Source organism: Ischnura elegans, chromosome 1 (genome assembly GCF_921293095.1).
Source record: "Ischnura elegans chromosome 1, ioIscEleg1.1, whole genome shotgun sequence".
Classification (NCBI taxonomy): domain Eukaryota; kingdom Metazoa; phylum Arthropoda; class Insecta; order Odonata; family Coenagrionidae; genus Ischnura; species Ischnura elegans.
This window is the reverse complement of record NC_060246.1, coordinates 81,117,916-81,145,755: the sequence shown is the minus strand read 5'-3', so window position 1 is coordinate 81,145,755 and position 27,840 is coordinate 81,117,916. Positions and strand designations below refer to the sequence as shown.

The 27,840-nt window shown below is 38.0% G+C and overlaps 1 protein-coding gene across 1 annotated transcript; it reads left to right on the top strand.

Annotated features, from left to right (window-relative positions):
- Nucleotides 1-283: 283 nt before the first annotated feature.
- On the top strand, nt 284-26,622 carry LOC124153229 (UNC93-like protein). Its single transcript, XM_046526331.1, has 7 exons — nt 284-631; nt 841-884; nt 10,791-11,757; nt 15,531-15,762; nt 18,285-18,450; nt 20,901-21,168; nt 24,631-26,622. Exons 3-7 carry the CDS (start codon nt 10,812-10,814, stop codon nt 24,996-24,998), a joined length of 1,980 nt encoding a protein of 659 aa, XP_046382287.1. The 5' UTR covers nt 284-631; nt 841-884; nt 10,791-10,811; the 3' UTR covers nt 24,999-26,622.
- Nucleotides 26,623-27,840: the final 1,218 nt, after the last annotated feature.

The following is a 27,840-nucleotide window of genomic DNA, read 5'->3' as shown; positions in this document are numbered from 1 at the left end:
GGGAGGCTGCCGGTCAAAGAGGAGAGTCGAGGGAGAGGCATTGGCCGGCCGCGGAAATCGCCCACCGCGGAACGATGGCGGGTAAGGGAGGAGGAGGCCGCGTTTGACAGCGGAATGGCGAGGAAAGGTTGTCGAAACGCGGAGGGGATGAGCTGGGGAGTGGGCGGAGGGGAGGGATGACTGTGGGAGTGGAGGATTTGTTAGGGTGACCGCGAAATGGCGGAGGAAGAAAGGGTATTTTTCTTAGGAAGATCGCTTAAGTGACGACGGAGGAAAGTGGAGGGAGTTGTGGAGACGGTTTTGGCGCAAGACACCTCGCGACATCCCCACGAACGAATATATATACCTGCGCAGGCCCACCCATCGAGGGATTCATAAACCTCACAGTGTCAGTGGTCACAGTGATGAGCACGGGAGCGTCTGATTTTCAGTGATCGCGGTGTCCATCGTAGGCTTTCGAAAAGAGGCGAGGGATTGGAACGTCCTGATTCCTACCAGGGAAATCCCGGAGGGGGTGGAAGACAATACATCCTATAACGCTCGGAATCCTCGTCGAATCTTCAATTGAAGATACCGCAAGAGAGCGGGCGGTACGAAGTCGCTTTGGCGAGGAATTATTCGGGAATAGTGTGTGAGTTTGCGAAACGGAGAGTTGTTTAGATTTTAAAATTATTAAGGCTTATCAGCTCAGAGGGGTTCAAGAGTGAATTTTTCAATTTTTCACTCACCGTTGGGCATCAGAATTTCACGAGTAGAGTTTGGAGAAGTGATTAGCTGTATTTTTGAACGCCATTGTAATCATCTCTGTCTAATTTTCATCATAATCCATCTGTCCGCCAGGCTGAGGAGGAACTCGCACTGAAGAATCCTATCTCATTTGACAGGTAAGTTCACGTTGATATTGTGATAACAACTGAGAATGTATTACTCATGCTTGGTGATATCATAGAGGGATCGTTTGGTGGCTGGGGATGTATTTTCGCGAGCGATATGAAGATTTCAATGCCAGAGAAGTCTTGTTGCGGTGGAAGTCCTATTTATTGGTTTACAACCAACGGTCGCAGTCCCTTTTGTCATGACGCAATGTGTAATAGTATTGTGAATTGAATCGTTCACACATTGAGGAATATTTAAAGGATCACACAGTATGGTGTGCATTATACGCTCCAAATGAGACATACGTAAAGCTATATTTTGTATTCCACTTTTTGCACGATTTCCTTACTCTCTCCAGTATTATTAAATAAATTTGAATCAAGTTTAAATTTAATGGAGAATATTTTTTCTTGTGATGCGTTTGATTTTTGAGAGATTTGTTATAAAATGAATTGTTAACTCATATAAAATCGTGCTTGTTATATAAGGAGATGACTAATAGAATAAGACAATTTTGATATATTATTACTCTTCGTAATTACTTCGTCGAATTAATGGCACTTATTATGGCGAGGAATGGGAGAGCAAGTTTATCCCACCCTATCATCTAAATTAGTTTTTTTGTTCCCACCGATGAGATATTTTGTTTTCAAGTACCTATCACGTATAATATACACATAAGATGAAATTCGCCGCATGTTTTCATATATTCATATTTTATCATTGCCTAGAGTAATTTGAGAGCCCACGTTATGGCTTTCCGTTCTTGTGATTTTAATTTACAATTCAAAGGAACCAATTGGGACTGCTAAATTTTAGGCGAAAATCTCAGAATAAGGGGATAGAGTAGAACTGCTGTCATTTTTACCTGATAAATTTTTTTTTCTTCGTACCGGATTTGATGTAGTACTTGCAGGTATGTATTGTTCATTCGCATGTTATGACCATGCGAATGTTCATGGCTCACCAGCCGAGAAAAATATGAATAAAATTTTTCGTTGTGACATGTTTGATTTTCATATAGTTAGTTAATGAAAGCGAAAAGGTTAACTAATTTACGGTGATGAAAATTACTGATTATTCCGGCGTATGCTGCTAGTGACAAGGGCAAGAACTAAGGGAGTTCTTTTGGGTGGTTAGTTGGAATATCTGATTGTTTTTGAGGTCTCCAGGGGTATGGGCAATTCAACGAAACGGATTTTCGGAGGTATCTTCCAAGGAAATTGAAAGAGGTGAAAATTACAAGCAATTGATATTTGACGAGTGGGATAAAAACTTGTGTTGGAGAACTTAGTCTGTGAATACTATTTTCCTTATCTCTCAGATACTACGTAGGGGGTTATGAACTCCACACAACCTATTTTCTTAACTACCCATATTCCCGGATAGTAAAGGCTCTTGGGGTTCACCTTCCGTTTTATTCGCCAATTGCAGGCGACGTTTTGAGGAGTGAGTTGACCTCAGCCATTCCGCTCTTATGTCTGCAGCATTCAATGAAATCACGTGGGGATATATCTACCCGATTGGCCTTCGATACTGAACTGACGCTGGTTCATTGTGGTAGCACTTGGAATTAAGAGATTCGCAAAGTATTAAAATTTCTTTAATAAGTAAACGGAAACGAGGAGAGTGGTAGAGTGTAGGAAGATAGGTTTCTGCGAAGTTTTATTTTGAACTAAAAGTGCCCACGACTCCTTCCATTTTTTTGACTTAGGTATCCGATGTGTTAACTAACCCGTCTTTTAAATTTTAAACTCTTCCATGACCTTGCTCTGAGGTGTTTTTCTTTTGCGTTGGGTTTTTGTTTTCATGAGCCATCTTTTTATATTTTGACTTTTTTTTCGTTGCTCGCATTCAGAATTGAGAAATGTTGGGATGGCATTAATGCACTTATCACATTAGATTTTCGTTTGATCAATTGTTGCGGTATTTAGCATGATGCAATTCTAAGAAAATGTGTACATTTGAAAAATCAACTTATTCATCTCAGCTTTTATGACTTGACATATAATGTCATAATCTTGCTACTGAAAAGTTCTATCATAGTAATTCCCTCATTAGAAAGGTATTTTATTTCTTCGATGAAAATTTATCACGTGATGACTTAGAAAGTTGATAAAAGCGCATTCTCGGAATATCATTCACATCTTCAGGCAGGATCGATTACCTATTCATTTCCGGGGATTTTTTTTTCTAGACAGGAGGAATTTAACCTCTATAATCAATGCTAATTTCAAATTAATTATTCAAGTATGTAATAACGACGGCAACCTACGTCACAAAATAATGTATTTTAAACGTTTTCTTTGGAAATTATTCGCCTATGTATTTTTATTTTCATAGAAAACTGCTCTCCGTTTATTTTTCTCCACTAAAAAAGAGGGGAGTGCGTCATAGGTTTTCAAGATAAACTATTTAGGCCATTTCTGAAGGCAAGATCAAAAACTGGTGTCTAGGAAAGCGCCAAGGAGCTGATGAAATACAAGATGTATTTGTTTGTTTTCACGAGCTACCGATAAAGGGGATCCGAAAAAAAGAGAATCATTATTGGTCGTTCCGCGGTGCTCAAGGCCCGACGTCAACACTCGGGAGATCAGTCCTTAATGGAAGTTTCCGCATGAAGCACGGAACAAATACGCACGCGAGGTAAGATATTTTTGTTTCGTTTCTGAGGCTATAAAAATTTCACTCATTGCACCTTATGAAGTGAAGGAAGAATTAGTCACATTTTTATGGTGATAATTCCACCGAATTACAATTCAAGGCTTTGTTAATCCATGACCTTTATTTATAATATCATTTTTTCCTCCTGTGAAACTCGAAAAAAATGTTCAATTTGATAGATTAGGTACTCGATTCTACTCTTTAGTTAGTTAATTACTTTTCGATTGTGAGTTTTCATTTCACTTTGTCCTCGTAGTCAGCAAATATATCAACCAACCAACTGGACTCGTAACGCAAGGAGATGATTTTAAAATAATATTGTTGTGTGCTTCATAATATCAGCACAAAATAGTAGCCTTTTCAGGTAGGTGCTCATAACGAGAATCATGTGGCCGAATTTGATATTATTTGTTTGTGTCTTGATTTTTAGTAGATGACGCCTAAGTCATACAGATGAAAATCATAATATTCATTGTTCTACTTACGTTTCTTGAAGAATACTTCAATGAAATATTACTGTAATATGCTAATAGAGGAGAAAATCAAAAGCATCAGAACTGTTTTGCAATACTTTTGAATGGTAATGTTCTCTGTCAAATAAGGATGGATCTGGACTTCGACGCTGATTTTGTGTCTTGGTATACGGTGGAAAATTTTGGATTTAGTGCTAATTGATGACTCAGTCATGTACATACTTATACGTGTAAATGAATTTCCTGGATAATTAACGTCATGCTGGAGTGTGCTCTTTTCATGAAAGGAGATTACCTCTTCTACGAATTCCTAATTTGGGTACATTTCACATTTAATTCGAATTGTGAAAACCTGCTATATATCACACAGTTACGAGATAGTGATTGTGGAAACAAAAGAGATTAAACACTTTTGCTGTAATAAGAAATTTCGTATGAAACGATCCTAGCCACTGTATTTTCGTGTGGATAGTGGGTGGCAAACGCTGTAAAAATTAAGTTCACCATTGTGCACGAATGAGATGAATAAGGTTACTCGTTTGAGTGTGCATTTTCATGTGTAAGCGCGAGGCAGCATCAGTTTTAGTGACTTCAGTGGAATTGAAACATTCAGAAAAAATTGAGAAAATGCTGTTTCAACCATCGACGTGAGAGCATCATAGTTATATTTTGATAAAAATAATGGAATAAAGAACCACCATAAAAAATGGTATTATTTGTCTATAGAAAAGTTAACCTATTGAGTTTTTAAAGTTTTTATTATATTTAATGTTCACCAAGCAACATAATTAAAGGGAAAAATTTCAAAGTTGTATGGAAGAATGTTCGGCAGCATCATTTGTTTCCAAGCTTGAATTTATTGCGCTATATTAATAATTTGAAATCCTAAAGTTAATTTTTTACAAAATTTTAAAAGCTTATTTTATTCTTATCGATCGTGGAAATTTAAATCCAAATATTTTGAATGCGAAACCATAAAAAGAGTGATATATTATTAATTTGAAACAGTTAAGACTTTCTGATTCGGGATTATTAGGATTATCTTGGACAAAATTTCATCCTTCACGTTGCCTGTTCAACATCAATCACTCACTCAGTGGATCAACTCGAAAGTTGGTTTGAATAGCTGAGGCTCACCCGAGATTATGGTGAATGTGTGTGAATTTCTCTAATTCACGGTTGGGGTGCTGGTCTTTTCCTCGGGCCGCATCGCCCTTCGTTAATTTTTGTGCAAGATTCCCTCTTGTATTAATAATGGGATTTACTTACGCTTTCCCTGGACTCGTGAATGTGATTTGTTGGTTGAAACGAAAGTTCCTCCTGCTTCCATGATGCCGATGGTGTCGGAGATAAAGTGTTCTTCATCCTTGTAGATAATCCCATAGAGCACGTGTTTGAGGGTTGATGAATTTGCCATTGGCCACGACCTTAACCTGCTTAAGCTACCGTGAGCATGCATGTCCACAAGCGCGACCCCTCTGGACTAACTGATATCTCAACCGAGAGTTAACGAAAATTTCTTAGGTCCCGCTCTGAGATTAGAAGAAGAAGATCGATTTGAGTAAGACCAGGAAAGCAGCTGGCATGTAAGCGATGGAATTCGGGTCATAATCAGTATCACTCACATGAGTCATATCAATCTCTGTTTGCATGGCCAACGATATTGTTTTTGTACCTCCTCGGAAACGGATCGCCATATTAGCACTTTCTTGTGAAAATTGGAAGCGCTAAAATATTCCAATCACAAAATCCAATTAGCCATACTATGAAACGGGGAGTATGTCATTTTCTTAATGCTTGAACCCACCATTAATTAACATGGTCTCTTATTGAAGTCATGATTTCAAAACAAGTCCACTTGGCAGGGATTTTGGATGAATTTTTTATTTATAAATATTGGGATGTGCGGTGCATTTTCTTCAATTATTCTTTTATGAATGGATATTTTATATTGTAAATTGGGGAAAAGTCGATTTGATGGTTTCGTTAGCGTTGAAGATGAACCGAAGGAATGATTAGACTCAAAGCTTTTTACAGCTACAATTTACTGTTTTTCAGTCCTAAAAATCACGTTTTCAACATCAAAAATTCCAAAACTTTCTCCCGGACCCCCTTTGTCCTAGTGTGTTTTCCATGCACCCCGGAAGGGCCCTGAAATCTCCGATAAACCCTCCCCCCTCTTCAAATTCCTGGCTACGCTACTGATTGTCAACGCGGGGCTAAATATTCATAATCCACGTTGCATACTCAAATTAAATCAGGCAGTAATGGCATTTTATTTCTGGCGTTCTGGCGGTTCTATCTTGTTAAAAATGTTTCATTATTGCAGAAAAGTTTCTCGGGTTTTCCACCGGTTGATGTCGTCCATGTCTCCCGACGTTTCGATCCGCGACTTGCTGATCATCCTCAGGGGATCTTCCGAAAAAAGTAAATACCATTTCGGAAGATCCCCTGAGGATGATCAGCAAGTCGCGGATCGAAACGTCGGGAGACATGGACGACATCAACCGGTGGAAAACCCGAGAAACTTTTCTGCAACTGATAAGCCGGGAAAACCTAAGATCATACAGGTTTCATTATTATTCACCTGCTATTGATATTTGCTAGAATTCTGACAATTTTTTGTGTGGATATTGTAGTGCGTTCTAATTTTTTTTGTTTCCATGAAATACGGACGGGAAAAAATGAAGTTGAAATCTTTGTTGACTAATCTTGAGAGTACGTTTGGAAAAAATTCAAAGGACGAATTCTATTATTCAAAAAAACCTGAGCTAACAGAAAAGACAACATCCGGTACAGAGATGAAGAAGAATCCTTGACAGGCCTCGTAAGGAGTACCGAGATGTCTTGATGCAACATGTTTATTTTGTGCCGGTGACGTTGCTTTCGCTTACCACGTTTCACATTTAAGAGAGAATGGGTTATTTATTCCCTGAAAACCAATTATGTGTGCATTCGCTCCAAAATGTACATTCTTTCTAGCAGGTGCTTGTGTCCACATTGACATGTATTTTTGTGAACAATTCACTTGAACCAAACTTCGTATAAGAGCATTGTGTTTGATTGAAGGGCTTATTTTGAATTGAATGCTATTCTATTGCTACTCTCAATTCGTTTCTTTCCAGCGAAGTAGCGTGGGGAAATATTTGGAAATTTTTGCCGATATGATTTGATTTGTATATATTTTAGGATTAACCACGCTTAAAAAGCGTTGGTATTTCCATTTTAGATGATGAATAATCAAGCCCAAGCTATTTCATTAAATTATCATTGATCATCGTCGGATGTAAGGACTTGGGCAGTTTTCTATAAGTTTAACTAGGATAGGTAAAAAGTGTGGTTCATAAAAAAATCATGTATCTTTTACTCTCAATGGTGGATTAAATTTAATTGAAATTAGATTTTCATTGTGGCATGAAAGAAGCCAATTTAGAGTTTTGTCATGCATAAATATACGTATTGGAATATCTTTGTTATGGAAGTTCTATTGAATTTATACGTTCATCTCTATGTGAACATAGCGCACATAATACGAGATGGTTAGGCTCTGTAGAAAATGTTTGTTCTCTGGGCAAAGTCTGCTTTTAATTGTATAGTATTGGGCGTTCTTTTCTTTTTCCTCTTTTATGTGATGTTTTTGTTTGAATCATAGAAAGGTAGATGAACAGGGAAGATAGCAAGCCCCTTAACTTCCCCTCTTCATCCATTAGCCAACGAATGTGACTCATTTGTCCGAGAAATTCCTTCCCTTTGAGGTAGGTTATGTCGTTCCCAAAATTTCCCCATTACCAGAAGCTTTCTAGTTCGGACGTGACCAGGTATAACTCTAGACACTGATTTTCCGCCTGTCCAGATAACAGGAAAAACTGTGTTTTCACAACGAACCACTTTGTTGCGGTTTGTTCGAGTATCATGCGGAGTTCGACAAGTGATTTCATGAGGAAATGCTGAGAAAATTATTATTATCTCGGGGCCACCCAAAAATTTTGAGTTGCATTCCTCCGGACAACAATCACTGTCGAACTTCCTCTCTCTCCCTTAGGCTCAAGGGTAGCAAGACTTGCAGTTATTATTTTCATTTCAGATAATCATGCCGTACATTAGATGCCTACTAGTTTCTCTCAGGCATTATGAAATTGGTGACCTCTTTAAAAAGTGAAAGTTTGTATTTATTGTATAGTTTTTAATTCCTTGGGAAAATCAGATAAAAAAGCAGGGTTATTTTCCAATTTTAGTCAAATATGGAATGGGAGAAAGAATTTTACCGATTAAAACTTCTCAAATTTCCATAAAAGTCATTGAGGAAGTTGAAATTTTTGCTTTAGCATAGGAGTCTATTATCGTTCGAGAGAGAAGCAACGTTTGGCCTCGGATTCTCGATCGTATTTAGCAATTGTTATTTTTTTAAATTCCGTGCGTAACCCTCATTTTAAGCAGTTTATGTCGGAGGATAAGGCTATGTCAATCAACCATTTGAATTTTGTATTTTCCACAATTATTTTGTTATTAGAAATACTTTATTTTCAAATCTTTTTAAAAGTAATGCAGTGAATTATTTTGCCCATCAGTGGGATACTTTTTTATAATACCCGAAAATGTGGACTAATATCCAAAACTCATGTAACGAGACATTAAGTTATTGAATCAGAGACATAATATCTCAAACAATTTTTCTTCCGAAACAGTGACAAGTTCCAACTTCAATGTCTATCAGTCACTCATTTCTCTTATAATAATAATAATATCGTTTATTTTCGTAGGCACTGGGGCCCATGAGAAAATATAAGTACATCTTTCTACATTTCACATTGAGATAGATAAATAAAAGAAAAAGTAAATAAATATATATACATATACAGTCAAATGTGAACAGTGCATATCGCTTAGTACATGAAAGAAACATTACAATATTTTCGACAAAAAAAATAATAATAAATAATCGCACTTCGATATAACACACTAATTACAAAATTTAAGGTGACAAACAAAAGAAATATGAACAAGAGATATGAATTAGATTATAGTTCCGCTAACGTTAAATACTATAACTCCAACAATAGTAGATCATTGAACAAATTTTACTCATGGCAGAAAATTGTCATTGCTTTGGAAGGCCTTTTCGCGCAGCATCATCAGCGTAAAGCTGTATTGGCGTTAATGAATGTTTTGATCAGGGGCCGAGCTTAAAGCTCCTGTTTTTTTCACCTGTCTACTCGCTTCAGACAGTCTAAATATGGGCCTGGTTTGGTGTACAGTAACGGTCTAATATTAAGTGCCTCCTCTTCATGAAATTTGGATAACTCTTCTTCCTGAAATTTATCACTCGAGCAATAGGTGTGTAGCCCGGCAGGTGAAAACATGGTCACATAACAGTCACTCTTTGAATTGAGTCTAAGCTGCAAAAGCTACACACAGAATCGGATTTCGTCGCAATGGAATTACATTGATATCCTAGTTAGCCGTAGTTGGCCAAGGTCTTGTCCAAATAGAAATTAATATTTGACGGCCGCGCAGTACGTTCCAGGATTTCCTCTGCACCGTTATTTCTCAGTCAATTGCTCATAGCTTACCAGATTGCTATGTTTGGGCCGGAGCAAATGTACACTTTCCAGCCTTGAACAACCCTTTTTCCAACTTTAAAGTCATTATTCTTATTTGGAATGACATTTCCCCGCTTGAAAAAATTCTTGTCCCCGTCTTGAGTAGAAGCATTTCAAATAATTTGGGAAGTGCTAACTTCTTTCCAAAATAAAATGTTCTTGTATTCATTTTTTTATTTTAATGGTTTCAGCTTATTTTTATGCAGATTCCTACTTGAACTTCAATCTCTATATCCATATTAATAGAAGATTTCAATTATTTATTTCAAGTCTCCTTTGATGTTGTACGTTGATATTCATATCAAAGAATATAGCTTAGTGTGAACCACTCATTTTTTTAAATAATTACGTAGGTGCTGACTTAATCAGGCACTAGCAATGTGAAAAGTTTTGCATTTTTGTAAGATATATCAATTTATATGAATGTCTCCGAAATGATTTTCCACTACCTTTCATCATTGATTTTCTTTCCTAGCCTTGCCTTTCTTCTTTTTATAATGCTGTCGGAAAAACTGAGCATCAAATCCAAATGCTGCTTCATATTTTCAGTGAAGTTGAGTGAGAATTCAGTGCATTTGTGGAACAGTTTTCTATCTGGCTTTAACCGAATTATTCTCATCCCCAATAATTAATAAGGAAAGAAATCTAATAACACATCTAACAGCTCATACATAAAACATTGCGTCCAACATAACCTCTCTAACATTATCTGGCCCTGATAATAGTGTTGGAGACCTGAGGATTATACTACAGACTGCATTGAAACCAGTCAGCAGTAAAATTAATTCGTGATAAAACCTTGTCTCTTCTTTTATTACAAACAAAGAGTACTGATTGTGGATAAGAGTAAATTAAAAATTTGCTCAAAAATAAAATTTAAACATCAACGTCTAGCTTTTTTGATGCTAAACTTTTTTCGCTATAGTTGATATTAAATTTTATTTACAGACGCCTTTTAAAATTCTAAGGTGACTTATATTATAGCATGGATACTACAACATGGGGCATATTCATATCCTACTGAGTTTTTCAAAGTCAGAAGATTGAACCCTGAGATTATGCTTACGTTTGAGTATATGGATAAGCTTCATCCGGTGTACTTTTTTGTAATTTGTTCTAATTAAAATTATTTGAAGCGTTTAATTTTATTAACTTAAACTATATGTCCTCTTTTCAGGAAAGTGGTCTCGCCTGAACGATGAAGGGGTCAAAAGAGGGCAGCACTCATCATGTGGACGTGGAGAGCTCTGGAATTGATAACCTCGCTTTCTTGGAGCAATTGGCCGCAAGTCATACCATAGATCTGGACCAGCCTCTTGATAGTGGACAGTTTTACGCGCAAGCTAATCAGGGCGACCAGAGAGGAACTACTAATGAACCTAATCCAAACACTCCATGCAGACCCTCTTCTGTTGATGCTGGAAAGAAGGTTCACTCAGGTGATACTCCTAGGAAGGACTTACAAGCAAATAGCGATGCTTTAAAAAACGGGAGAGCCACCAAACGCGTGGAGTCAAATGGGGCAACCGTTTCTGGTACTCCTGGAAACAAAAGAAGCGACGAAGAAGATAAGACTGTGACTGTGAAAATGGACGATGGTACAAATTTTGGCGGCGAAAAGAAATTTTCCTCTTCAATGCTTTCCTGGTTCACTAACGACCTGAAGGAGAGGTGGGACATCGGGAAAAATATTATCGTCATCAGCTTTGCGTTCATGTTCCATTTTACCGCGTTTCAGGGCACGGCTAATCTCCAGAGTTCCATAAACGCCGCTGACGGGCTCGGTACAATGTCCTTGGTGGCCGTCTTCGGTGCTGTGGTTTTATCCTGCACTGTGGTGCCCACTTTGATTATCCGAAGGTTTACAGTCAAGTGGACGCTCACTTTCTCATTACTCTGCTATGTCCCTTACATCATGGCCCAATTCTACCCTCGGACCTACACGCTGCTGCCTACAGCTCTCATTGCGGGCTTTGGGGCGGCTCCCATGTGGGCCTCGAAAGCAACCTACATCACCCAGGTTGGCGTGGTGTACGCGAAGATGACTAACCAAATAAGCGGAGCCATTGTGGTCAGGTTCTTTGGCTTCTTCTTCTTTGCCTGGCAAACGGCGGAACTTTGGGGAAACCTCATATCCTCTATGGGTGAGTTGAAAATCTTTAAAAACAAAAAAGACTAAAAAAATGATGGTCCTCATCTCGTATCGTTCTACTACAGCTATTACTAGAGTCAAGGGCGGATCCAAGATTTTTTCTGGGGGTGTAGGGGGCAAGGGTATGACAGTCGAACGGTCTTATCATATTTGAGATTAAACACAGCATACAGCAATTACTGTACGGAATATTCTCTTTATTTCAAGATGAAATTAAATGATTGAAGCTCCGAAATACACTAAACAAAACGAACTTAATCATAACCATATTAAAAATCTTGTCTATTTTTTAAGCGTCTTGGGAGGGGCACGTGTGGGAGGTCACTATATCCTTCCCTAAGTCCGCCTATGACTAGAGTATTCCTTCTACCCCGTTTTTTCCGTGACTCTCAAGTTGTCTGTTTTCATACTGACTCCCCAATGTACTTCTGTTTTCTATCTCCTTCCTCAAACTTTTCAAACCCTTCCCACCTCTTCCTTAAATGTATAAATGTGATTTTCGCATGTACTATGTTGTCTTGTACCAGATGATGGCTCTATGAGCAAAACCGCGTCGTATGCATTAAATAATAGTGGAAAAGTGTTTAAAAGTTTTGTGGAAAAGTGAAAAGTGTTTAAGTGTACCTTTAACTTCAGTGTGAGCAAATGTTTAACTTGAATTAGATTAAAACCCACTAAAATAATAACAATGAAATGCTGGTCAATATATCCCGCGCATAGGTTGAGTTGAAGTCAGGTTGAAGGCGTTTCTCTCAACAATGGTCGACTGCCATTTGTTGTAAATGGGAAAGTACGCAAAATTATAACGGAAAGACTGTGAATTTGGAATTTTGTTAACTGTCGTACGTTGCCCCAGTATTTTATAATTGAAATTGCATTTCAAACCGAATCATACATGTATGAGCTGAGAATAAATTTCGAAGTTGCGTTATGTCGTCGAGAAAATTTTAGTCATTCGCGAGTTTGAATAACGATATAAATAGTATTTGTATAGGTTGTTGGGTAAGATTTTATGAATAAGTCTATACATTTTTGTGTTAACCAACCTCGGTTTCAACAAATTCATTGCGGTAATTTAATCTGTAAATCAACTAATAATCATTAAAAAAGCGCGTTTTAGTTACTGCTTGGATCTCATTGTCGACGTGGTGAAAGAGCCTGCACGAGGACGTAAGCTACCCCTCTACATAGATGGGTTGATAAACCACAGCTTTAATTCTCTCGCATTTGCTGAACGTATGATGTTTGCTAATGACATAGTGACAGTAATATAGACTAATGAGTAAAATTCTGATTGATTTAATAAAATTGTCCGAGCTACCATAAGACAAGCTTCCTCTAAAAAATTGGAAACTTTGCAAACCAGGAATGAACATTTAACCTAGAGCTTTTGTAATTATTCATATCATTCCCCGAAGTCCTTGTTCGCGCGCAACAAAATTTTCATTTATGATAAAACCTCAGTATAAATGTCCAAGTTATGGGAATTTTATGATACTAAGTAATATTTGGTATTAGAAGTTTTTCATCATCTGTTGCGTTCGTTAAAATCACTGCTTTCTCTGATTTTGTTAGATGATTTTTATCTGGCTTGTTCCGCATTTCCTCGCCAGTTGCTGAGTAACAGTTACTCTTTGAAAGACTAATGTAAAGTTAAGTTAAAATTCGTTTCACCATGGCTAAGTATTTGATTTGAAATTTTGGCTCCTAATTGTCCCACAAAAATGTTATAAAGATGTGAGCTCCGTTATCCAGCTGTGATTTTCTTTCTGCCAACCCATTTCCTGGTGATTTTGTATTCACTAACCTTCAGATGTGCAGGTATTAGTCATTTCAGATATAATTCGATCCAATGAAGTATTTAAAGTTGAGTACAACAAACAATAGCAGTAAGTTTGTCCAGGGAAACTATGCAAAAGTTAACAGTTTAAAGATAAGAGGCTTAAGGGAAACTAGAAGTTGCCTCAATTTATGAAGATTTTAAGCAACCCTATTGTTATAAAACAATTTTTTCTTTACGAGTTAAAAATAGTTTTGAATATCGTATATGAAATATATTACTGGCAAAATATTGTGATTACCTCCAGTGTTATGCACATTTTGTGTAACCATTTCCAAATGAAACACTACGCAGTCTATTGATTATATCTCAAAATCTTTATTGAACTCTCATGAATAGTCAAATTAATTTCAACGGTGCGCATCATATTTAGGTACCTTAAATATTTTTAAACTTATAACAGCTTCGAATATAAATATTATAGATCAAAGAATCACTGCAATGCTTTTTTGGGTGAACCATTGAATTGGAGATTTCAACAGGCGAGTCAATTTCTGAAAACTGCGGAGATTCTTGACGGCTTGTCTGGGTTTCCTTTAATGTATCTCGAGACTCAATCTTTTCCCTCGCATTGAATAGCTTGCGAGGAATCTCTATGACAATCGACTAATGATCGATATTAGCTCCGTTGAAACTTCGTCTACATTAATGACCAACATTTTAATTTTGGTAGAAATATGTCAGGAAATGACCGAAAACGCCATGGTTTTTTATGCCATCAGGAAAAATCATATTTCAAAAGCACTTTGTGCTGGATTAGAATCGCTCGTCCGTTGAAACGGTTTTACATCAAACGAGAGCGAGAACGGAAACGGCTGGATCGGATTTTCCTCGCCTTAATTTGTTGGAGAAGATGAACTTGCACTTGCTTTCTTTAAGTCTTAGTTGCGAATTAAATATTTTTCTAGTTCATCTCAGAAATCGAGGGCACGTTAGTAAACACTCAATATGTATAATTAATTCTCAGAAAAAATCCGTGAGCCTGGTGAAAGTTTGCGAACCGAAGAAGTGATACGATTTTTTACACTTAGCTTGTGTATCCTGTAATCGCCGTCTCTTTTCGGAGAAATATTTATAAGAAATGTGTAGTATTTTACTCGGTTCACCGAAAAAGTAGTTTATCGCATTTGTTAAAATATCAGTTTGTTAAAATCCTTTTCGTATAGTTTCTTGTATGTTTTTTTCACCGTAGTGACTCCGTGGCTGTACCGTTTCTGAATAAAAAACTAGCAATTGAATTTTTACATTCATACAACTGCCTTAAAAACATATCACTGGAATTTTATTTACGTTTCTGACTGGAAGTGCCACGTATGCATTTTTTCTCATCCTAAGAAGTACGCTTCCTGTGACTCACAAATGGAATGCGTGTTGGGAGGAATGAAGGAGTCTAGATAGCGAGGTTCACTACACGAATGCTCGCTTAAGTATTATTGTATTACTTTTGACGCATGTCAGAGATCACACGTTAAGATATTGTGCCAAGCGATGAAAAGGTAGAAGCGATCGGTGTCGAAATACCGCGAAGGTCCGTTCGTGAATAGCTAGTAAAGTATTAGAAATGATTTCGGGTAGAATACATCTTTTAAAAATTTATTTATATTAAAATAGTAAATCTATGCATGCACAAATGAGAGTATTAAAGTATCCCTTTAATTTCTCCATCCATCCCTATTATAAAACTAAAACCGTATGTAAATATTTGGTCACAACTTTCTACAGAAATTTTCCGAAGAAATTGACGTAAATCTCTTTGGGTTCTGAGAGGACGGGTGATCCTTATGCCAATTTATATTTTGCATTGAGGATGGAGAGGGGGGTCACAAAATAATGGTAATTTTAAAATTTTCATTTTATAATATGACTTTAATCTAAGCGTCCATTGCGATAGAAATATCTAATTTTGTTTGCAACTTTTGTTTTAGTGTTCACCTCAGGTATTCACGGCAGTGTCAGCCTGCGGTCTTTCAACGATACCGTTTCTGCAGATTACCCTCTCGGCTGTGGTGCCAACTTCTGTTCCTCCTCGGCCGATGGCACTAACGACAACCTCGAACGACCGCCAGACTCCGAGATCTATACCATAAGCGCCATCTACTTGTTATTTGTGGCGCTCGCAGTGTTGATCATAGCAATCTTCTTGGATCCCCTGTCCAAGTAAGTCAAAAAACGTTCATTCTTAAAAGGACTTGGTCAAATTTTATTTTGGAAAATTGAATGCACATCAAAATACGGATTGAGTTAAAGTAAAATTCTAGCGGCATTGGTTAAAATTGTCTTTTTAATCATTTTGTGATACAACACAGCAAAAAAACTTGGATTTGACTCTGAATTGGTGCTCACGCCTTGTAGGAAATGTCTCCTATGCTATTAAAATGGGGCCTCAGCTCGTATGAGAAGAAGGACACCTCTCTTAACGCAAAGTGTTTTCCGCACTTCCCACTTAATGAGGCAGGAACCGATCGCGGTCGAGCGATAAGCGTTGAACCAAAAAGTGTAATTTTTTAACCGATGACAGATCCGTTGCATTCGAAAAAAATATGTGTGATAAGACAAATTTCCTAGTCACGATTGAGAGCATTAACTTCGTTACTTGATTGGTTTTTTGTAACCAACACGATCACATGGTTTAATACTATGAAGTTGTTGAAATGGATTTATGACACTTCTTTTTGTCCAACAGTTTTGTAGGACCGTAATAATTAATGAAAATATTGAAATATCATTATAGAACGGAAAGTAAATGTGTGTATGTGAGTTAGGCAATTCCAGTGGAAAGGGTGGGGTTTGGTCCCTGCGCTGAATTTCTCCCTTCCCGCACACCAACACGGTGTGTAATGGATGCAAGGTGGACGAGCGTTGAAAGATAATACCAATAGTGCCAATTTAGTTTTCACTTCAGTTAGCATCTTTGAGACGGTAGAGCTCAAATCTCCTTTTGTATTTACACTCAGTGGCGTAACCATGGGGTGGATAAGGGGGATAGATCCCTCTTAAAGCCTCAGAGAAATAAAAAGAATATATAAAACTATTGCTTTGTTTTGACATAGAATAACTGCATCTGCTTAAAAATTAAATTGTAAGCACCAAAATAATCTAAAAATGTACTTCCAGGGATGAAAATTTTCACAAATTTTCCCGGACCCCGCGTTGCCTGGAGGGGGGCAGGAGGGGTCGCACCATTACCCCCAAATCACCCCAAAGCATATTCCTAGTTACGCCACTGTTCAGACTGATATAAGTGTTGCACTAACTTTACCGTTGAGGTCGGTCAGGTAAAGATAGGAGATGCAAAAATGCTACGGTACATATGTTAAACGCAAATAGCGTTAGATTTTCCGTGATAAACCGGTTACCACTGACAAATCCAGTTATCACCGATAATCCTATCTCCCGTCCAGAACTGGCGTGGACTGGTATTGAATATTTTCTTTTCGTTGCTTCACACCTTTATTTTGCTAGAGCCTCCCATTTGCTCTTAATTTTACTTGAGCAAATATACCGATTAGATATAATGGATAGAGCATGTTTTTGACGTGGAGGAATGGGTGGATTTCTTGTTGCATTGTTTGAAGAGGCTTTCACGCAAACAGTAAATGGAGAACTTCCACTTTAGCAAAGGCAACCGACTACTGAAGCAATAAACAACGATTACGCAAGGATGCTGGAAATGGACTTCATTATTAGTAAACACGAAAGGATAATGATTTACATCAATATGCATAACGAACTGGATTCGAACGAAAAAAAATCTACTGTAACGAATGGTGTAGACTGTTTCACCTTTTATCCCTGATTGCTGTACATACATCCGGGATCCAGGGGATCCGGGTTCGAATCCCGATCAAGGCGAATGATTTTTTTCTCTGTGGATTTCTCGCACAATTTGTGCATTGCGGGTGACTTCGTAAAGTTATCACCGTAATAAATATGCTAATTTTTAAACCTCTAATGGTACTAGACGATCATTAGAGGTTTAAATATTAGCATATTTATGATAAGCTAGAGCGACTAGAGAACAACCTAAACTCCTCGCATTGCGTGAGATCTCAGAATTGGATGTGTTGTTTGAATAATGAGATCGTTTCGAAAAAGTCCACGAGTTAAAATGTTCTCCTTTTAAGTGACGCTTATTTGAACTGAAATATTTCTGCGCTCTCTCGCTTCTTATTGTCGTCCAGTAGATTGTGGTTTTAACACGGGCGTTAATTTGAAAATAAATGAGAGTTAATTATCTGAGAAACTCAATGTGGCTTATTTGGCATTCTTTTTAATTTTTCTGGTCGTTTTAGAACATACCATTTGGATTAAGATTCTATGTTTGAAGGAGAAGTACCAATACACAAATTATGCAAATAAGCGATTTTTCTGATACTTACATTAATTAATAATGGAGTGTGCTGTCTTTGGTACTGGCGGGTAGGCCGTGAAATAATTTACCCAGGAGCGGGTAGGCTGGATGTAGGTAGCTCGAAAGGTATCGTAAAGATAGGTTTGTTACTTGATAGGTTCTACGTGCGTTGATATGATAGATAATGTAATGGGTCTACTAAATCCGTTCATTTTCAAAATGTCTGTAAGATCCGAAAATGAATAGTTTTGAATATAAGTTTGGTTTTTGAAGAGCCCTTACATTTTATCTGAGAGATTTTCTTAGGTTAACATTGTCCCCTTTTCAGGTATGGAGAGAAGACCCGAGGGAAAGACCCAATCGGAGAGAAAACGGTTTGTCAGCTGATGGCGGCAACATTTATTCAGCTTAGGAATCCATATCAGATTCTGCTCATACCTCTCACTGTGTGGTCCGGAATGGAACAAGCCTTCATTGGCGCAGACTTCACGCAGGTAAACCCCCTTATTGAGACGTCTATTTTTCTGGTGATGGGCAACTTGACATAACGTAACGTTTCAAATGTTTCAAATTATTTTTTTTTCGATCGAGGCTGAATAACACGGGGAAAAACGTATTTTTTTCGTGAAATTTAGATACTGTCTCCTGCTGTTTCTTCCCATAATTTTCTTTCGTGATTGGATACTTGGCCGGTGGGATGCCTAAATGGCTTATAGAGAATGTATTTTTAACATGATACAAAAATAAAGTGTAATGTTTCTATATTTCCTAGGCTGATGCGTTGATATTTTACGCTTTGGGAAATACCTTCGATTGTAAGTTATGATCTTCCCGCCTAAGGAAATTAATACCCATTACCTTTATATTTGCATTGATTTGCATTTCATTTTATTGTTACGCATGTACTTATTTGAGTTCCTCTAAGAAAACTCCATTAACTTGGTAATCAACTCTCAGTCCTCCCGAATACTTCTCGATCCGACAATCCAACTGAAGTCATAAGCGATTAACACTGCCGCCCGCGTTTATGGAAGCAGTATTTGAAACTGTATCGAAAATTACCTGAACGGGTAAAATAGAATTATAAATTGCCACCTAGAAAAAAATGGAACGTTTTGTAGTACATGCGATTGAAACAAAACTTTTCTCTTCATCCGATTCGGAAAGAACGTGAAAACAATGTTTTTCTTTATTTGATAATAGCATTTCTAATTGTACATACTATACATTTAGAACCCTGGCTTTCTTCTTTTGCATTCTACCTACCGATTTCAAAGAAACGTGTGTAATTATAGCTGATAGACTTATTATATAATTAACTAGTTAGGCTTATTTTATTAATCAACACAAATTGAAGAAATCCATGAACTCCTAAACAGTCCTAAACTCAGCCCAACTAAGGGGAATTTAGATAAATAGTTTTTATAAATACATTTCTCAGGCTGTTAGAGATGTTTATTCAATTTTTTTAATACGCAGACTCAAACTAATTCAATAAAATAATGTGAACACCATCAACGGCAACAGCCCAACTTGATCTCTTTTGGTTTTGTAATATGTTTTTCATGAATATTTTTAGGGACACAGTAAATGGTTAAACTTCCTCGTGATGTGTCTCAAATTCATAATTGGCTACAATTGATAATTTGGAGATATTGTCTCTGGTGAAAAAATATGTAAATGATAATGTACAATGAAACCATTTTAATTTTAATTCTTTGGAGAAACATTAGAAACTTTTCTATTATTTCTTGCATTGAATGAAGAAGGAAAGGGAATGAAAAGGATATTAAAACGATTGAAATCCAAAACGTAATGGCACTTCAGAGTTACACACCACATCCTTGTTAATTTCAACTTGCTACCATTCAGAGGACGAAGAACCAACTGACAAGAGGGAATCAACACCCACATGACAAAAATACGACACTAAATTTAATATTGATTTGGTTATTTTTAGCTTCAAAAAATTCTCTATAAGAAGAAAACGCATTTAAAGTAAAAAAAGCTTCGTCCTGACGATGCAAGAACGAGATGGTTCCATATTCATCGACGATAAAAGGTTTCGCCTTTGCCATCCTTTGGCTCTAAAATTCCGAAAAACTTGAACAAATAGTAGCTAAAATGTTTTGGTTGCTGGAGCTTATGGAAGTAGTTGCAATGCCTTTAGCATATAATAACTTTTGTTCTTTATCCTTTGTTTAATATAATTAGACCCAGAAATTTACGTGTTCGAGATCAGTGACAATGGGAGTTGACAAGTGTTTTTAATGACGTCTTATTCCTCATTGAACGCAATAATGTTTACCGTACATATCAATATTTTCCTTTAAATAATTATTCACGGAAGAGGAAATTTATCAGCTTCAGTGCTTTGGAGTGAAATCAACGTAAATAATTCATTAGTACGCCCCTCCAGGTAAAAAGAAATTCAATAAAAGAAAAAATTCCAAAAACGTTTCTTTAACGGAAAAAAGTTTTTTATTCGTCATTTTAAAAGGTCTTTAAAAAAAAACGTTTATGCCCATCAGTCTAAATTTTTCAACAACCTTGTAAATTTCCCGTACGCATGCTATCTTCTAATCATGGTGTTGCGTTCCTCCTTACTGAGTTTTTCACGATTCAAGCATTCTGTTATAATCTGATGCTATGCTGAACCGGTCCGAGGGAAACCTAAATCAACGCTATGCCTTCTAGGATTCGGGGGATAAAACGGGCCAGGGGCAGAATCGTCTGATTAAATGAAGTAAATGAATAAGAGTGGAGTATTCTAGTTATATTTAACGTATTGTACACACCCCTTGTAGTTTACGAGGAAAATTTTCAAAATTCATCTCTGATTCTAATCGTATTGAACGAGGAAGACGTAGCAAATGGGATGAAAATTATGCAAAAGGAAATGAGTTTTTTACATGCGTGATCTTTTTTTTTTCTTCTTCCCTAGGCATTCGTATCCTGCGCGTTGGGCATCCCGAAAGTGGGCTACGTCATGATGTGCTATGGAATTGTGGACGCCTTGTGCTCCGTGCTTTTCGGTCTTGCGATGAAATACGTTGGCTGCCCTGTGATAGTGGGTGCAGGGATAGTCCTGCACTCGTTTCTGCTGGTGGCGCTCAATATATGGAGGCCGGCGGCAGAGATGGGAATGGCCTACTTCGTCTTCTCCGGTCTCTGGGGCGTAGGGGATGCCGTATGGCAAACACAGTTGAGCGGTAAGTCTCGTATTATGGGAAGTATTCTTAACAAAATATCTCAAATAGGATATAATTTTAAGATACCATTTAATGGGTGACTTCCGTATATGAGTACAAGTTAAGAAAGTTGACAGAAGTCGACTTGATCCTTCGGGGTAAAGTCCTGTACTACAACACAAGAGGTCGCGGGTTCCAATCTCGCCTGGGTAGGTTAAACGCCACGTAAAGTAAATATAAATTATTTACTATATATTATAAATATAATATTTTACTTTAGGTGGCGTTGGTAGGTTTCCCCTACCCAGGGCATGGCTCGTGTGCGTTTGATAGGTAAGTTAAAAACATAGATGTAAAAGGCCAATTATGCTGTTTTCGTTGGTACTGGAATAATTTAAAAGATACATCTGTATGTGTTGATATCGTTCATTCTTAAAAGGCCTTGTATTGCTGGCAACAGATAAGTACATTAATTATTTTTACGATCTGTTGATGTGAGAGAGTATCCTGTCCGTGAAACCGCTAGGATATTCTCAGGATTTAATATACTAAATAACTTAATAGACAATACTAACTTATTTTCAAATGGTTTGACTATAACGGTAAGTGGGTAGCACGCTATGTTCACGTATTATCCCGGTACACAATGTTCTCGTATTTACTAAGTGAACTTTTTGTAAATTTTTTAAGAAATTCTTGTGCCCGGAAAATCAATAACTATTCAATATCCACTATATCCTAAATATCAAAAGTTCGAAATCTGTATCGATAAAGTGTAATATTTAGTAATTTAAGTATACCGGGACTAGCTACGGTGATTACTTTACGAAGTCACCTGAAATGCAAAAATTGTGCGAGAAATCCACAGAGAATAAATCATTCGCCTTGACCTGGATTCGAACCCGGATCCTCCGGATCCCAAATGTAATATTTAGATTTTATTTTTCAACGGCGGTGAAATTCACGTAAAATGCCGTGGGAAAAAATTGAATTCAGGAATTTGGATATCGTAGTGGCATGCGCAGTGACCCGGAAAGCCAAAGGTTCGTGGTTACATTCCCGGTCCAGGGGAATTTATTTGTCATGGCAATTTATGAGAATTGATAATTTTTGTGGAAGAGGAACGCTGATGCTCAAGGAAAGGACAAATAAAGGTCATGTAAATAAGGGAATTGGAGAGATAAGAAAGGGATACAGGTAAGAACGTCAATTATTTATGTTTCGGTAGTTAAAACTTTGTACTTGCCATGTGCTGGAAAACAATTTAAGCGGGGCACACCCTGGTGCAATGGGGCTAATGCGCCGGGATCACTGAACTTCTAAATAACTTCTAAATAACGCGTGGCGGGGCATATAACTATGGTAGGCAATGAGACACCATAAACGTCACAGGCGATTCTGTCGTACGTGGTGTCAACGTTTCAGCAACCTTAATCGTTTTCCGGAAGAATGGATTTTTGAGCGTCTATCTGCTATCCCATCATTTTTCCTTTTTGTACGCTCAGTATTAAATATCCTTCAGTCCCTCTGGTAGTGGGGTCCCTCAATATCCTTGAGGTTATCCATGAATAATTAACCTGAAACTAATTTTGAAAAGTAATTGTATTAAAAAGTATTGTATTAAAAAGTAAATTGTAAGATTTATCAGTTGTTCAGACAATTGCGCTCGTCCTAATTGTTTCAATACATAGCAGAAAAAATAAATTATCTTATCAATTACTAAGGCAATTTATAGAAATGGGAAGTCATGGTTCGGAGAGGAAGAGAAGAACCTCTGTTGTTGCTATTTCTGCAGAACATATATGCCGACAATACGGTTAAAGTACGGGATAAAAATGGGGACAGTCATTAGCAAAGAAAGTGAAGCATATAAAAATGATTTACGGATACAAACTTGAGCTGGTGAAGCATTAAAGTTGCTTGGAGTCTAGGCTATAGGATAACAGACATAATGATAATGATAATGCACGAAAAAAATTTGCTTGGTAAATTATAGCTTCAGCTGCAGAAAAATTTTCTTTTTCTCCGCTGGTTTCTATTATATGCTTATAATTGAGTGCTGTGAACGGTATAAAATTCAAGATCAATGCAGGTTTAATTTAACCGTGCTTGCCACTCATAACCCACAGTCCTCTCCTCCCCGATTATTTTCCTCACTTCGTTAGATTCATAACCCCCGTATCCTTCCCAGTTACACTATACTTTGTTCATTTTATCTTTGCGGGTGAGCTGGTGTGGCTAAAGCAAGTGGAGGTGAGGGGAAGTAAAGTTTCTTTATATATGACTTTCCATTTGCCAATCAGCAAAGAGTAGGCGTGGCCTCAGTCAGTCGCTCTCAGACCTCCGTCGAGTGACCATCGTGAATCTGCTCGTGGAGTAGTTGCCAAACCTCACGCGTTCTCCTTGTACGTGTCGAAACACGCCTTTCACCAACGGTGCCTCATGTGATTCAGCGCGGTAGCTGACAATGCCATGGGTTTCTATGGAAGGATTATTCTCAATACCTTCCAAATGAGTAGGTATATTGTTACGGCGCCGGGCCAAAATACCTGTGGCCTCCCAGGACTCACACGTTTTCAGCGACAAAATAGGGCGGCTATACATAGTCACCAGTCTACATCGACAGTATCTCCATTCGATTCACTAACAAGTCTAGTGAAAAAATATGGCAACGCCGGCGTCTCTCCCTCCACATCCCACATCCCAAGCGTCGCAGGTCCCACCTCCTTACGCGACACCACTCGAAATATCCCGAGCTTGCACCATTATAGTCTATTCACTTTCGTGATAGCCCGGACACTCTCGGATGGATTCGCTGATAGGGGAGGGGTTGTACCGAGAGAGAGAAGGAGCGAACATAACGTTGGCAAATGTACACAGCCGTCCTACTTTGTCACTGAAAACGTGTGAGTCATAGGTGGCCACAGGTATTTTGGCCACGACGCCGAGACAATACACCTACTCATTTGGAAGGCATTGGGGATAATCCTTTCACAGAAGCCCATGACGTCAGCTACCGCAATGAATGAGGCACCGTTGGTAGAAGGCATAATTTGTCACATACAAGGAGAAGGCTCGAAGTTTGGCAACTTAGCGCCACGGGTACATTCGCGATGTTAACTCGACGAAGGTCTGATAGCGACTGACTGAGGCCCCGCCCACTATTTGCTGATAAGCAAAGGGAAATTCACATGTCGAGAAGCTTTCCCTCCCCTCAAAAACACTTGCTTTAGCCACACCAGCTCACCCGCAAAGATAAAATCAACAGAGTATAGGCCAGTCGCAAAGATATTTATAAGGATAATAATGTGTGCGGGTCTGCAAGCTGCCGTCGCTCGCTCTAATCCCTAATACCGTTACCACGTTGCAGCCGCCCCATTTGTATCATTGTGGCCTATGCTTAAAGGTTATGAAACAGTAAACACTTCTCCTAATTGGCTTTTTTTAAATCTCTTTACCGTTTATTCTCATCCTGCCAACCAGGCATCTACGGAGACCTCTTCAAGAAGAACAAGGAAGCCGCCTTCAGCAACTTGCGAATGTGGGAGTCCCTGGGCTTCGTTATCTCCTACAGCCTCTCAGGCCACATGTGCATTCGCATGAAGCTGTTCGTCTTGCTGACTGTGCTCGCCATCGGCGCCGTCGGCTACGTGGCCGTAGAGATCCTCCACCGGCGGCGGCTCTGGAGGCGAGCCGCGAGGAAGGCGAAGGAAGCGGCCGACCCCACGGGATCCGCCATCGAAAGCGGCCACCCCAAGGCGGGGAGGAAGGCGGCGGAGGCCGAAGACGCCTCGTTGCCAGAGTGGGAGAACGATGACCTCGACGACGACGTGGTGATCGCCCGTCTCTAAGCTGCAGACTTCATCTTCATACCACCATCCATGCCATTATTTATCGCCGCAGCTCTCACCTCATCCAGGCTGACTGCTACATTTCGTTATTTATTCGTTTGCAGTGGATAGACTGTTCGGGATACTCCCATTGAAGGAAATCGCTCCATTCGTGAGGTGGTCAACTGTTTGTATAGGTCGGCAGCACATTACCTTATCACTATGGAAGTCACGGTTGGTTTTCATCCATTGATCTCTGTGAAACTGTGGATTGATTCCTGAGGGTGGTTTTAACGGGTTTTTAATTGCTACGAATTTTATAAAGCTGGCTGTGATTAGTATTCTGCGTCCATAATTCCTCCATTTTGGGCATATTTTTTGCACGAGGAATCAAAAAAATTACCACATACCATTGATTAAGAGACGTCTGGCACTGGGATGTCGTTTATAGGAGAGCAAACCGATAACATAGGGTGAATGTCTGTGAGTTAAAACTATTGGTTTTATGCGGCTCAACTTGTTATGCACCGATAATCCATGTTCCTTGACATTGATTGACATTGCATTTGTCGACTTTCAAACAGTAAAAATGGGGAATTATACGGAAGGATTCAGCGCTTGATCTGGTTTGGGCTCTGGATTACGTTGCATGTGCTGCCTACGCTGTGCGTAGACATCAGTTGTCACGTAATCCAGGATCCTATGTAGCTAGCCTATTCTGATGGATTGCCCTCAGGAGTAGGTGAAGGAAGCACATGCAAAGTATGAATTACTTCTCAGCAATTGTTTGGACCCTTCGGTGAGCTGTTTTTTATAAGCCTACGTCAATATTGTGCAGAAGATAGATCCTTAGCCGAAAAAAATCATCCTGCAGATCAAGGAATTTCTAATGGTCTTGGTTATCTTTCATGAAGGAATGCTATATTCAATAACCAGGGCAGAAACAAGATTTATGTCTTTAAGTATTCCGAATAATTAGCACCTGGGGCATCCCTAAAAGCCGCACTCAAAGAATCACTCGTCAAATATGGGGTTTCAGTTCCGCCGTGACAGTGGTTTTTTTCTCTAACAATTTATGAAACTCTTATTGTTACCTATCATTTAAAATATTGTCTGTTGCCTCCTTACACATCAATTTTGTGACCGTTAAACAATGGAATTTGTTAAAAAACTATTTTGCATGCACTTATTGAACTTCGTAGCATTACTTCATCATATTTTTAAATCAATATGTTGAACCATAATCTAGTCTTAATTCTATACAAAGGCTTCTTTTTACAATGAAACTAAGACTGATAAATGGATTATTTGTACAGTAAAAAATGGTGACATTTTATCTATATGGATAATAATTTATGAGCACGGTATTTTTCTATTGAAATATATTAATTAAATTCGACAATTTGGTAACTTTATGCGTCATAAAATAAATGGATGAGAACGGTTAATGTGGAATTTTTTTTTCTACATTGATCAATGTGGTTGGGGATGATATTCCTCTCTATTTTGAATGTCTTTTAGATAGATATACGCTTTAGTATTTATATAAGAAGCAAAAACTAAGTTGTTGCTTCTATGATATTCAAATTGAGCTTATGATATTTGTACAAGAAAATGAAATAAAAATTGTGAAATGAAATAGTATATCAGGATAACCAAATGCATGGACTCTTTGTCCAACTTTTATTCCAATTTATGTTTTATTTTTGGTAGAATGTTTGTTTTAATGTTTTATATTTAAAATAAAATAAACGAAAAGTAACACTTTTGTGTATTATTTCGCATTGGGAGCTATCATAAATAAAGACATTTTAAATCAGCTTTAAAGTCTCGTTTTCAGATTAAAAAAATGAAAACCACAAAATGTTGTCTCTCTGTACTAACAACCACCTTCAGGTCGAAGAAAATATTTAAGAGTCAGGTTAAACAATATAGCATAAAGATACTAATGCAATAATTATCCGTACGATAATATTTGAAGATACTAATTTGGTATGGATAGTCTTGTTAGCGTCATTAGTTTTAAGACTTTACAGATTCAAGGTGAAAATGGTCAACCTAAATGAATATAAATTAAAATGTCGCAGTTAATTTATAATTCAGAGGCTCCAGTGTGTACAAACTTTTATATTCGTAGCGAATAGTGCTGCATTAGTACAACAAATACATAATATAGAAGGAATTGCCAAGTTTGATGGGAAATTTATGTGAATAAAATTTCAAAGCTGGCGATGAGATATTTGAAATGAGGCAGACAGAGAGCGTGAAATCGTTCTATGGTATTGCGCAAAATTGCGTCCAAATTTGTCATAGATCAATTTACTTCAAGTTACAGTTGATAATAATTGACTCACAATCCCGTATTTTCTCCATTTTGAATAGAGCAGATTCCCCGTCAGAAATATTTTGAACATGCCTTGCTTACCTTCAAAGCCGTTGTAAAGAAAGTCGGTCATCTTCCCAAGTTACTGAACCGAGGTCTTATTGTTAGGTTTAGGAAAGGCGTTACGCCACGTCGTTATGATTACGCTTTCACCATGCAGCGTTGCATTCTGAGAAGTTCAGTATTAATAACGTGGTAGCAGTCAGTGGCGCAGCGAGGGGATTTTGGGAGATAAACCCCCCCTCCCAAGAGCTTAGAAAATTTTTAAAGCTTAATCCATTTCACTTAATTTTATTAATATGACTTATAGGATAGTGTTTGGATCAATAAAATATCCCTCAGACAGCCGTAAAACTCACCATTTTGTGTCAAATATTTGAAAAATTTTCTAGGGGAGTGCCCTCGCACCTCCCGCTTACCCTGCGGGTATTCCACACACTCACACCCCCCAGTGTGAGTTGCGCGTAAAACACCCCATAG